We start from the raw sequence: 14,183 nt of genomic DNA, 5'->3' as shown, positions 1-14,183 counted from the left end.
GCAATATTTAATAAGAAAAAAAGCAAAACACAAGAGTCTCAATCTGACATCTTTATTTGAATCTCACTCACCTTTTACATCTTCTGCACGATTCAGCAAACTAGTCTTATATATTTTTCTACTAGCTGTAGCTGCAAGAAACACATAATTTAGGTCATAGAGAAAATATCTAGACATGCTAAAACAATATCAAATATCCAAGTTCAGAAATATACAGCATAAAATAATTTGCTCCTAAAATTTACCTAGTATCTTCTAGAAATAATAAAACAAAAAATGTAAACGAAATTCTTAATATGGTAAATCAATTCTTTAGCACCTGAGACAATTATTAATATTTGCCAGGCCAAAGCAAAAACACTTCCTTATGTTGTGTTTTTTCTGAGTCCACATTTTTCCCCCTCTACTAGTAAGGATAGTTCTACATCTCTCCTCGTCCTCCTCCTTTGTCCTAGAGGTCTTAACCCAAGGCATCTCAATGGAAGGAAAAATAACTATCAATATTCCTTAGTCCAGATGGCAAGACTGATGATTGATGAGCCTCTTGATTTTGACATATTTTTAAATGGCAATTTATGTATTCCTAAATATGAAAAATAATTATCTTTAGAATTATGGATATTTTTAACTCTAACTTCTAAGTGATCTAGAATAAACATGGAGATTTGGATTATACAAAATTTGTAGGCTATAATTCTAATTCCCTCAAGATTCTACCTGATACTTGCAATGGCTGAACAACTCCCTGGATGACTATATTAACTCTCTTGAAGACTATTCTGATATTTGAAATGCCCACCATTAATTGGAAGTAATTTCTTTAGCTCCGAATGCTCTGGTGAGGACTCTATCCCCATATTTTGCAAGACATTTTCCAGGTCACTGAGGTCAACTTCTCCTCCTGCAGAACAAAAGAAGTAGAGAAAGATGACACTTTAAAAAATAGCATAATTTCCAGTTATTAAAGAGAAATAAAGCATAATGATACCTGCTAAAAAATAAGCAGTCAGCTACAGACACAAAATGAACAGTGTTTCTTTAACACTGGCAAAAGAGATGCTCCCATAATAATGGTTATAAAGTAATATTTCACAATTGAATAAGGTTCATATAACTTAAAAATTATTAGAATAATAAAGATGATCGGTACAAATAACTTAATATAGGGTATGGAAATTAAGCTAGAAATCAATAGCAAAAGCTACTAGGAAACTCCCCTAACTTTGGAAACTAAAGAATGCCTCTCTAAATAAATCATGTGTCAAAAAAATAAACCAAACTGGAAGTTAGAATATTTTGAATTGAGTAAAAATAATAATATTACATATTAAAACTTAAAGGATATGGTAAGGTTGTGCTGAGGGAAATTCACAGCCTTAAATGCATGTAATAGAAAAGATGAAAAGATCAATAACCCAAGGTTCTATCTTAAAAAGTTAGGAAAGAACAGCAAATTAAACCCCTCAAAAGGAGAAGAAAAGTTCTAAGGACAAAAGCAGAAACTACTGAAATGAAAAGCAAACTTTAAATAAAATCAATACAGCCAAATGTTGGGTTTTGGAAAGACCAACAAAAGTGATACATACCCGCACTAAGACTGACAAAGGAAAAAAAGAGAGAAAGCACAAAGAATAAATATTTCTAATGACAAAAAGGACATTACTAAGAATAGCCAAGAAGAGTTTAGAGAAGTAAATAAAATTGGGAGGATTTATGCTTCAGATATCAAGACAGATTAAATCTACATTAAAAGAGTAGGTATACTGGTGCAAGGACCAGCAGATAGACCAAAGAACAAAAAGAATAAAAAGTCCACACGTTTATTATCTTTGATTTATGAAAAAGCTAGCCTTACATTAAAGTAGGGAAAGGATCATCTTGTCAATAAATGGTGAATATCCATTTAGAAGAAAAAGGGACCCTTATCCCACATCATGTAGAAAAATCAATTGAGTGGATTATAGATCTAAATGTGAAAGGAAAATAATAAAGCTCCCACAAGATAAAATAGGAGACGTTTTCATGACCGCGGTGTATGGAAGGATTTCTTCAACAGGCTCCCAAACATTCTAACTATAAAAGAAAAAAGGTTGACTAATTCAACTACGTGTCAAAGAGAAACTTTTGTTCATCAGAAGATAAAATACAAGAGGAGACACCACACAGCACTGCCAATGCCCCCGCGGAGAAGCTGAGATCACCACCGAATTTGAAATATTTAAAGTGGATTCAAAATTGTTTCAGTAATGCAGACAATTAAGTGCGTTGTTGTGGGTGACGTTGCTGTTGGTAAAACATGACTCCTGATATCCTACACAACAAACACATTTCCGAGGATGTACCGACTCTTGGTGACAACTATGCAGTCACCATTATGATCGATAGGGGGCCATACACTCTTGGACTTTCTGATACTGCGGGGCAAGAGGACTATGACAGATTACAACTGCCAAGTTATTCTACAAACGTATTTCAATGTATCTACGAATACATTTCTACAAATGTATTCCAGTCTGTTATTCAGTGATCTCTGCCTCCTCATTCGAAAATGTGAAGGAAATGTGGGTGCCTGAGATAACTTACCACTGTCCCAAGACTCCTTTCTTGCTTGTCGGGACCCAAATTGATCTTAAAGATGACTCCTCTACGACTGAGAAACCAAGAACAAAGAGAAGTCTATCCCTCCGGAGACTGCCGAAATGATGTGAAAAGCTGGCCCATGACCTGAAGGTGGTCAAATATGTGGCGGGTTCTGCACTCACAGAAAGGCCTAAAGAATGTATGTGACGAGGCAATATTGGCTGGCCTGGGGCCTCCAGAACCAAAGGAGAGCTGCTGCTATGAACAACTCTCCAGAGCCCTTTCTGCACTGCTGGTGTCAGCATTGTACTAAAAGCAATGTTAAACTAAAGATGAAAAATTCAAATTCATTTCTGCAATAATGACAAGTGCCTTGCACCTACAAACATGCACTTGTGTGAGACAAGGCCCATAGGTATGATTCCCTTCCCTTTCTCAATATTAGTTAATTCAGTAATTGTGTATTGTCAGAAAGGGATTAGTACTAGGTTTTTATCTTGTTGTTTCAAAAATATTTTTTTTGTTGTTTAAAAGCAAGGCATGCTTGTGATGACTCTGTAATCGACGAATTTGGGTTGTTAAAGCTACTCCCAGGCTCCATCCACTCTCGAGTTGCAAATATTTATGTGCCCAACATGAAAGCAGCCAAATCCATAAAGCAACTATTAATAGATATGTAAAGGAAGAAATTGATAGCAATGAACTAACAGTAAAGGACTTTAACATCCCACTTATACCAAATATATAAAGCAACTATTATTCTGGAGAACAATCTGGGAAATCCAGTTTTTTTCTTTTACCTTTATTGGCGGGGAGGAGAGAGTATGTGGGCATTTGTTTTTATTTAGTCATGCTTTTTAAATTCATTAGCCACTGGACAGCTCTTAGGGGGAAGAGGATGGACTGACTCCACATTCCATTTCCTAGATCAAGTTTAGAACACTTGTCCCCCACCTGGTGCTCTTAGGAAGGAGTATAGTAAATGCCTCATTTAATAACATACTCATAGTTAAAAGTTGCCTTTTCTCTCCACCCATGAGTAGGCCCAGTACTGGATGAAATTCCTGAAAGTAGGGAGAACCTGTCTGGCCCCTCCTCTTTTCTAGGATGTACTCTATATGTGACTGTGACTTTCAGGGAAATTTGATTGCCATATGCTATTTTTTTGACGTTACTTTCTAACTTCTTTCACTGATAAATGAAGAAAAGTGTTTTGGGGGGTATTTTGAAATACATCCAATGGATTGAGTGTGTAATTAAAAAACATTTTTCCCTATCAAAAAAAAAGACGATAAAATATAAGTGAAAAGTCAAACTATACAGCAAGATATTTATAGTTTATATAACCTGCAAGGGACTTGTATCTAGAGTACATTAAAAAAAAAAACAAACAAACAGGTAAAAGATAAACGAAAAATGCAATATGAATTTCTGGGAAAGATGGCAAGGTAGGAGGATCCTAAGCTCATTTGTCTCATGGATACCCCTCGATACACCCATATCAGTGTAACCAACCCAGAAAATAACCTGAAGACTGTCAGAACAGACCCCCCCCAGTTAATTGAAGAGAAGAGGCCACAATGAAAAGAATGGGAGGAATAATGGAGATGTGGTTAGAACCAGACCCCCAGGAAAACCAACCACAAATGTGAGGGACGCCACAAGCACGGAAAAGGGAGAGGAAGAGATCTCCTACCAGGCACCCCAGACATGGGTGACCTGCACTGTAAAGACAAACCCCCATAATATTTGGCTTTGAAAGACAGAGGGGCTTAACTTTTTTTTTTTTTAACTTTTACAATCACTGGAGCTTAACACCTAGAATTTTAAAAATCAGTTGGCTTGGCTCTGGGAGAGCTGGAGGGCAAGAGGAAACAGTCTCCATCCTTAAAGAGACAGCATAACAAACAGCCCTGCAGGGATCCAGCATAGAAGTGGCAGTTTGAAAAGTGGCTGGGATATAGAGAAAGGAGATTTATTTACTAATCTCAGAACTTCTCCTGGAAGGGCAGGGATCTTTAGGAGACTTCTCCAAGAATAAAAGACCTGGCAGGCACCATTTCTCTCCCCTACCCCCACCCTAATCCAGATACCCAGACAGCTGCAGGAACCAGCTGGAACACTTGCCATGTAGCTTGCTAACACCGCTTGACCCACCCCTGCATTCTCCTGCAGACTGCCCCCTCCAACCATCCCCACTGGGCAGGAGTCCATCCAAAGCAGCACTAGATGCCTCTCATTTTGTAAGCAGCAGGCAGCTCCAACACTGTCCAGGACCACTCCCAAGTGACTCTTGCCCTGGGAGAGGGAACATAATCACACACATCAGTTTGACTATATTCCCAGCTCTGGGATGGGTACAGACCTCTGACTGCCAGCTCTACCCACCAATGAAGATCTCACAGCGGGCAGCAGAAAGTGAGCACCCTGATGTTTGGTGCAACCACAGCTCTGGCAAATGGGGTGAGGGCAGGCATCTGGTCTGACCCAACTCAAGCCCAAGGTGGCCCCAGACTGGCCCTTTAGCATCACAGGGACCAAACCTTGTCCACAACAGGCAAAGAAGGCCATTGCAGATGACAACTGATGGCAAACATGACTCAACAATCACAGCCCTAGGGCATGCAACACCCAGAGAAGACAGCTGAAATGCTAGTTTTTGGTGAACAGGGGACATTACACAACAGGACACTACAGGGCCTCTTCTTCATAAGACCGCTTTTTTCAAGATCAGGGACATAGCTGACTTTCCCAATACATAGAAACAGACACAGGGAGTTAGACAAAATGAAGCTGCGGCCTATGTCCCAAATGAAAGAACAGGTCAAAATCACAGCAAAAGAGCTAAATGAAACAGAGATAAGCAATATACCCGATAGAGAATTTAAAGTAATGGTCATGAAGGTACTTACTGGATGTGAGGAAAGAGTAGAGGATCATAGTGAGAAATTCAACAAAGATATGAGAAAATACAAAAAAAGAACCAGAGATGAAGAACTCATTAACTAAAATTAAAAACACACTAGAGTGAATAAATAGTAGACTAGAGGAAGCAAAAGAACAGATCATTACTGAAAGAACAGTAATGGAAAGCAACTAAGCTGAAAAGGAAAGAGTAAAAGAACAATATAAAATGAGAATAGAGAACTCAGTGACACCATCACATGTAATAACATTAGCATTATAGGGATCCCAGAAGGAGAAGAGAGAGAAAAGCGGCCAGAAAAGTTTGTTAGAAGAAATAATAGCTGAAAAATTCCCTAATGTGGAGAAGGAGACAAATCAAGATTCAGAAGACTCTGAGTCCCCAACAAAATAAACCCAAGGAAGTCTACACCAAGACACATAATAATTAAAATGGCAAAAAATAGTGGTAAAGAGAGAACTTTAAAAGCAGCAAGAGAAAAAAGTTATATGCAAGGGAAACTCCTTAAGTCTATCCGCTGATTTTTCAGAAGAAACTTTGCAGTCCAGAAGGGAGTGGTATGATATATTCAAAGTGCTGAAAGAAAACAACCTGCAACCAAGAATACTCTATCCAGCAAGGCTATCATTCAGAATAGAAGGAGAGACAGAGTTTCCCAGACAAACAAAAGTAAAAGGCATTCCTCACCATTAAACCGGTCTTACAAGAAATGTTAAGAGGAATTCTTTGGAAAGGAAAGGCCATAATCAGGAGCAAGCAAATTAGGAAAGGAAAAAAATTCACGGGGGCATACAAACATAACCAAAGTGGTAGATCAATCACTTATAAAACCAGTATGGAAGTTAAAGCACAAAAGCAGTAAAATCAATTATAGCTATAGAAATCAGTCAAGGAATTCACAAAATAAAAGGAAGTAAAATATGAAATCATACATATAAAATGTGTGTGTGGGGGGGGGGGAGGGGAGAAATTTAGTGCTTTTAGAATGGGTTCAAACTTAAGCAACCAGCACCTAATATAGGCTGCTTATATGCATAGGATATTATATATAAACCTGATGGCAACCACAAATAAAAAAACGTGTAATAGATATGCAAAAAACAAAAGAAAAAGATATTGACGCATATCACTAAAGGCCATCAAACCACAACGGAAGAAAGCAAGAGAAGAAAGGAACAAAGAAGAACTACAAAAGCCACCAAAAGCTACTAGAACCGATAAATGAAATCAGCCAAGTTACAGGGTACAAAATCAATATACAGAAATCTGTTGCATTTCTACACATTAATAATGAAGTAGAGAAAGAGAAATTAAGAAAACAATCCCATTTTCAATTGCACCAAAAATAATAAAATATTTAGGAGTAAATTCAGCCACAGAGGTGAAAGACCCATACATTGAAAACTATAAAATATTGATGAAAACATTGGAAGATGACATAAACAAATGGAAAGATATTCCATGCTCATGAAGTAGAAGAACAAATACTGTTAAAATGTCCATAGTATGCAAAGCAATCTACAGATTTAATGAATTCTCTATCAAAATACCAGTAACAAATATAACAAATAGTCCTAAAATTTATACGGAACCTCAGAAACCCCGAACAGCCAAAACAATCTTGACAAAGAAGAACAAAGCGGGTGGTATCACAATTCCAGATTTCAAGTCATACTACAAAGCGGTAGCAATCGAAACAATATAGTACTGGTATAAAAAGAGACATATAGACCAATAGAAAAGGGTAGAAAGCATATAAAGCATATTTAGGCATATAATCCACAATTATATGGTCAATTAATCTTTGACAAAAGATTATACAATGGGAAAAAAGACAATCTCTTCAACAAATGGTGCTGGGAAAACTGGACAGCTACATATAACAGAATGAAACTGGACCACTTTACACCCCACACCAAGGGATACTAAAATGGATTAAAGACCTAAATAGGAGACTTACTGCTATAAAAATCTAGAAAAGAGCACAGGCAGTAATTTCTCTGACATTGGCCGTAGCAACATTTTTTTCTAGATATGTCTCCTGAGGCAAGGGGAATAAAAGCAAAAATAAACTATTGGGATGCCATCAAAATAAAAACTTCTGCATAGCAAAGGAAATAATCAACAAAATTAAAAGACAACCTATTGGATGGGAGAAGATATTTGCAAATGATGTATCTGATAAAGAGTTAGTATCAAAATGTATAAAGAACTTACACCAAGTCAACATCAAAAAGCCCCAAATAAACCAATTAAAAAATGGGCAGAAGACACAAGCAGACATTTCTCCAAAGAAGACATACAGATGACCAACAGACATGTGAAAACAAGCTCAATATCACCTATCATCAGGGATACACAAATCAAAACTACAATGAGATATCACCTCACACCGGTCAGGATAGCTAAAATCAAAAACACAAGAAACAACAAGGGTTGGTGAGGATGTGGAAAAAAAGGAACTCTCGTGCACTGTTGGTGGGAATGCAAACTGGTGCAGCCACTGTGGAAGACATTATGGAGAGTCCTCAAAAAAATTAAAAATAGACTACCCTATGATCCAGTAATCACATTACTGGGTATTTATCCAAAGAATACAAAAACACTAATTCAGAAGGATATGTGCACCTCTATGTTTATTGCAGCATTATTTACAATAACCATACTATAGAAGCAGCCCAAGTGTCCATCAGCTGATGAATGGATAAAGAAGATGTAGTGTGTGTGTGTGTGTGTGTGTGTGTGTGTGTGTGTGTGTGTATATATACACGCACATATATATATATATATATATACACACACACACACACACACACACACACACATACACATACATATATATAATGGAATATATATATATATATAATGGAATATATATATAATGGAATATATATATAATGGAAATTATATATATAATGGAATATATATATAATGGAAATTATATATATAATGGAATATATATATAATGGAATATATATGTAATGGAATATTATTCGGCCATAAAAAGAATGAAATCTTGCCATCTGCAACAACATGGATGGAGCTAGAGACTATAATGCTAAGTGAAATAAGTCAATCAGAGAAAGACAAATATCAAAGGATTTCACTCATATGTGGAATTTAAGAAATAAACAAACAAAGAGAAAAAAAAAGAGTGAGAGAAACTAAGGAACAGACTCTGAAGTACAGAGAACACACCGATGGTTACCAGGAGGCAGATGGGTGGGTGGGTTGGGGGATGAGTGAAGTAGGTAATGGGGACTGAAGAGTACACTTAGCTGATGAGCACTGAGTAATGTATAGAGCTGTTGAATAATGTATAGCTGTCACTAGAATGTATACCTGAAACTAATATAACACCTTATGATACATATACTTGAATTTAAAAAACAAAAATTTTTTTAAAAATTCAGTATGTAGAACACAGACATCCAAGCAAATAGGCAACAGACATGAAAGGAGCTTTATAGGGGCGCCTGGGTGGCGCAGTCGGTTAAGCGTCCGACTTCAGCCAGGTCACGATCTCGCGCTCCGTGAGTTTGAGCCCCGCGTCGGGCTCTGGGCTGATGGCTCAGAGCCTGGAGCCTGTTTCCAATTCTGTGTCTCCCTCTCTCTCTGCCCCTCCCCCGTTCATGCTCTGTCTCTCTCTGTCCCCAGAATAAATAAACGTCGAAAAAAATATTAAAAAAAAAAAAAAAAAAAAAAGAAAGGAGCTTTATAGCAGAGGTATCCAAATAACCAGTAAACATGAATGCTCAACATCATTAATCATTAGGGAAATCCAAAAATAACAGTGGGATACCACAGCATGCTCACCAGAATGGCTACAATGGAGAAGAGAGATAATACCAAGTATTAGCAAGGATGTAAAGCAATTGTTGATGTGTCAAATGGTACAACTGCTTTAGAAAATGGATTGACAATATCTACTCAAGTACACACAATCCCATCTTACAACAAAGAAATTTCATTTCTAGGTGGATGGCCTAGAATTGTGCACATATGTTCACCAAAAGGCATATACAAGAATATTCATAGCAATATGTTCTTCATAACTGCTCCACACTAGAAATGTCCTGTGATGGTAGACTGGATACATATCTTGTGGTATACTGACCCAGTGGAATATCGCACGGCAATTCAGGTACAACGAGCTAGTCAGAAATCATTTTACCTACTACCGCACATTCTCTAAAGATCTCCTTGACTATAATTTGACTGTACAATATGCAGCAATGAAAACTAACAAACTGCCGCTACATGCAACAATGTGGACAAATCTCAGAGAATAAGATGTAATACAATGTTACATGAAAGAAGTCAGACATCATGGAACACAGATCAGATGACTGCATTTACACAAATTTCAAAAGCGGGTGAAACTAATCTGTGGTCCTAGAATACAGGCTGCAGTTACCTCCAGAGAGTCCAGAGGACATGACTGTGAAGTGGTAGAGTGGCTCTTCTGTATTATTGATAAAGTATTCCTTCATCCAGGTGATAGATAAAGATGTATGTTCACTTGGTAATAATTCTTAAGCTGGACACATTACACAATGTAGTAATTACGTGTTTCATACTTCAGTAAAATCTTTATCACAGGAAAAAATATAATTTAGTGTAGACTTGGGATCTCATATTTATAGTAATTTCTCACTGACCTGTAATAACTTGTACTGAATCTATCAATGTTTTTAGATCAGTCTTCCCTTTAGCTAAAAAATAAGACATAATGGAGATACAAAGCAGGTTCTTTAAAAAATTATAAAATAAGAAACCAGAAATAAGCTACATTTCATTATTCCACATCACCATTTGGGCTCACTTGAATTGCTTAATTCTTAGTTTTATGACATTGATTCTATTTTACTTTTTTAAATTTTTTTAATGTTTTAATTTATTTTTCTTTGAGACAGAGAGAGACAGAGTAGGAGCAGGGGAGGGGCAAAGAGAGAGGGAGACACAGAATCCAAAGCAGGCTCCAGGTTCTGAGCTGTCAGCACAGAGCCTGACGCAGGGCTCGAACTCACAGACTGTGAGATCACGACCTGAGCTGAAGTCGGACGCTTAACCGACTGAGCCACCCAGGTGCCCCAAGACATTGATTCTATTTTAGTAAGCTGGCCTTTGACCCTTGAACCATAAAGTCTGGCCCATGGAAAAATATGCTTTTACTCAGCTCTTTTAGTCCTTATAAACAGGATAGAAAATACCATCCATGCAAGTTAATTCTCTAAAGGCCCTCAATTCTGGTAATGCTATGACTCTTAAGTATGAGTCTCTAGTGAAGAAAAGTCTATTTTCATCTCTGGTTCATTGCTAATATACTCTGATTCTCCCTGTTGCTCAGAATTGCTGCAAATGATTACAATGTACTAGAAGTAAGTATTAGTGGCCTGACCAAAGGCAGTTTTTGTTTTCCTTAGGAATCATTCACTTTTTCGCTCATTTACTCTATCATCTCTCACTCAACATTTATAGGGTGCTTACTTATAGGCCAGACACTCTGCTACGTACTAGATACAGAATAACCTTTTCTATTCTAAGGTCACATTAAAGTGACAAGACAGGCAAATAAGCATACATTTACACAATGTGGCAATTATAATGAAAAATGTATGCAGTTATTGTGGAAACACAGAGAAGAGACATCTAATGGAGCCTGGGTATTTAAAGAACTTACTAGAAAAAGTGCCCTCAACTCTAATAAGCAATGGTGAGGAGTAGGTCAAACAAAGGGGAAGGGGAAACCCTCTGAATAGCGGGGAAAGTATAAACAAAACAAAGATGCGACAAAAAGCATGATATATGTATGCTTGGAATAAAAGTTCAATGTTAGTGAGGGTAAAATACTAGATTGAACAGATAAGGCCAACCCAGATAATGAAAGAGCTTGTTTGCCATAAAAAGGACTTGAGACAATCCCAAGTACCTAACTGAAAGCCATTAAAGGATTTTAAATTGGTGCAGAATGTCATCAGATTTGCATCTTATATGGATCACTCTAACGTCTAATATTTTGTGGAAGCCGTTGTAGTAGCTGAAGTCAGGAATGAAAGGACCTAAAATAGGGCAGTGGTAGCAGGGAGTGAGAGAAACTGATGCATTTACCTATGGGATTTTTTTCCAATGGTTTATTATGAAAATTTGTAAACATATAGCAAAGTTGAAGGAACTGTGCAATAAACACCCATATGCCCACCATCTGATTCTACTATTTAACATTTTACTATACTTGGCTTGTCACATATCCATCCATCTACCCATCTGTGTGCAGTAATTTTTAAATTTAGGTTTATATAAAGGTAAAACTTACAAAATTAGGTGACAGATAATCCAGATAGTGGTTGACAGGAATTGGGGGAATCAAAAATGAATTCCATATATCTAGCTTAGGTGAATAGATGGATAGGGAGAGCACAAATGAGATTGAGAATACAGGACTAGGAGACTGGACAGGAAAATACTGAATTCAGTTCTAAATTCTAAATTCAGTTCAGTTGGGAAAAAGAAGCATCCCATGGAATATCCAAGTAGAAATGTCTAGCAGGCATTTGGATACACCAGTCTGAAGCTGTATAGAAACACAGATTTACAGTCATAAGCATGTAGATGATAGGTTGAACAAAAGACAGTGATGAGATTACCCAGGTAGAGTATGCAAAATGAAAATCAAAAAATGAGAAGATCCAGGTTAGGAGGAAAAAAACACAGAAGCCAAAGGAGAATAATTTCAAGAAGGTGAGGATTATCACCAATACAAAAGACCGTAGAAAGCTCCAATGAAAAGTGAATAATGTCTAATGCAACTAGCAAATGGCAGGTTACTGGTGCCCGGAGAGAACTTTCAGTGGTATTATGGGGCTGTGTCCGAAGAGAGGGATGATGGGGAATGTGGGAAGGGTACACAGTGGGCTTGCATTTATTTCCTTTCCCATCGTTTAACTGTGCTTCCTCAACATTCCCAGATGTGAAAGATGGTCTTGGAATCAGTCTAGTCAAGTGCTTTGTGTTCTATATACATTCAGAAAATGGAAGACAGGATTAGTTCTTGTTCTAGAACTACATTTTTCCCTACATTTTACATCACAAAATTAATCTGGTTTCAGAATAACGCTTACATAGACCCTCGAGACCAAATTTTCCTGAAAGACTTTTTATATCTAAAATGAGTCACCATAAAGTGGAAGTTTTCTTTTCATCTCTCCAGAATCTTCTTTGGCGAGTTCAAAGCCCATGTTCCCTAGTATCTCGTCCAGGTCTCTGACAGCTACTGTCTCTCCTCAGGGAAAGAGAAAAAAATATGAAAATTCCTACTAATGCTGAAATGTTCCATATATTTTACCCATTCATTATAGACTTGGCAGAAATATGCAAGATCCATGGAACATGTTTCAGTTTACGGCAGGGCTTCAATACGGTTAGAATTAAGCTCACTTCTCTTAAACCTTTTTGGAAAAATAACCATATACACCATAAACTTCTAAAGGAACAGAATTAGTTTCCAGTGTATAATTTTTATGATAGAAACAGGCAGGGGGCGCCTGGGTGGCTCCGTCAGTTAAGTGTCCGACTTCAGCTCAGGTCATGATCTCACAGTTCCTGGGTTCAAGACCCACATCTAGTTCTGTGCTGACGGCTCAGAGCCTGGAGCCTGCTTCAGATTCTGTCTGTCTGTCTGTATGTCTCTCTCTCTCTCTCTCTCTCTCTCTCTCTCTCTCTGCCTCTCCCCCACTCATGCTCTGTCTCTGTCTCTCAAAAGAAAATAAATGTTAAACATTTTTAAGAAAAATAAATGGGCAGTTCCAGTGAAACGAGAACATCACCATGGTTGGAGTAAGAACACAAGGGTTGAATATTGTTCTCTACTATTTATTATCTACTGGAACTTAGGTAAATAACCTAACTTTGAGTCCTAGTTTTCTGTTGTATGAAACAAAGATGAGACTATCTTGCAGAGCTTCTGTGAAGATAAAATAACACTTATGAAAAGATCTAGGATTCTGTCAGGTATGTAGCAGACGTTTGATACGTTTTGTTTTAAATTTTTTTTTACATTTATTTATTTTTTAGAGACAGAGCGAGACAGAGCGAGACAGAGCAAAGCGGGGGAGGGGCAGAGAGCGAAGGAGACACAGAATCTGAAGCAGGCAAGCATTCAGCACAGAGCCCAACGTGGGGCTCGAACCCACGAACAGGGAGATCATGACCTGAGCTGAAGTCGGTCACCTAACCAACTGAGCCACCCAGGCGCCCCGCGTGATACATTTTAATAACTACATCTAAGCCAAAGTAGCATTGGCTTCCTTTTTTTTTTTTTTTTTTTTTAGCTCTAACTAGATTCATTGCCTGTGCTAACCAAAATCACAGAATAATTACATTCTTATTCTGCATTTCACAATTAACCTGCAGTAATAAATTCTGTCTCTTGTCTTGGAAAATTTGTTAAAATGCATATCAATAAGATCAATATAAAAGCCCCAAAGAAAACAACCTGCCAAGATAAAATAATTTCAATTATATTGAATCCATATGTTGGAGAGTATCAGGATTCTTTATCACACGATTAGGAAGTAAGACAATAAGTGATCCATTGCGAGTGGTTTGTTGATTCATCATCAATCTCACCTTGGAAAGGTAAGATTTCACAATGATACAGCTTCCTGTTAGCTAAAGA

The 14,183-nt window shown here is 37.4% G+C and overlaps 1 protein-coding gene across 1 annotated transcript in view; it reads right to left on the bottom strand.

The window, feature by feature from the left end:
- Positions 1 to 655: 655 nt before the first annotated feature.
- LOC147571305 (EF-hand calcium-binding domain-containing protein 13-like) overlaps positions 656 to 14,183 on the bottom strand; it is a 151,803-nt gene continuing 138,275 nt past the window's right edge. The window contains 2 exon segments of the mRNA XM_086696436.1: positions 656 to 901; positions 12,684 to 12,788. Coding sequence (XP_086552562.1) covers positions 759 to 901; positions 12,684 to 12,788 — 248 coding nt within the window. The 3' untranslated portion in view covers positions 656 to 758.

Source organism: Puma concolor, unplaced genomic scaffold (assembly GCF_028749965.1).
Source record: "Puma concolor isolate L17-30 unplaced genomic scaffold, mPumCon1.1.hap2 unalloc_scaffold_30, whole genome shotgun sequence".
NCBI classification, from domain to species: domain Eukaryota; kingdom Metazoa; phylum Chordata; class Mammalia; order Carnivora; family Felidae; genus Puma; species Puma concolor.
The sequence above is the reverse complement of the archived record's forward strand: the minus strand, read 5'-3'. Positions and strand labels throughout refer to the sequence as shown.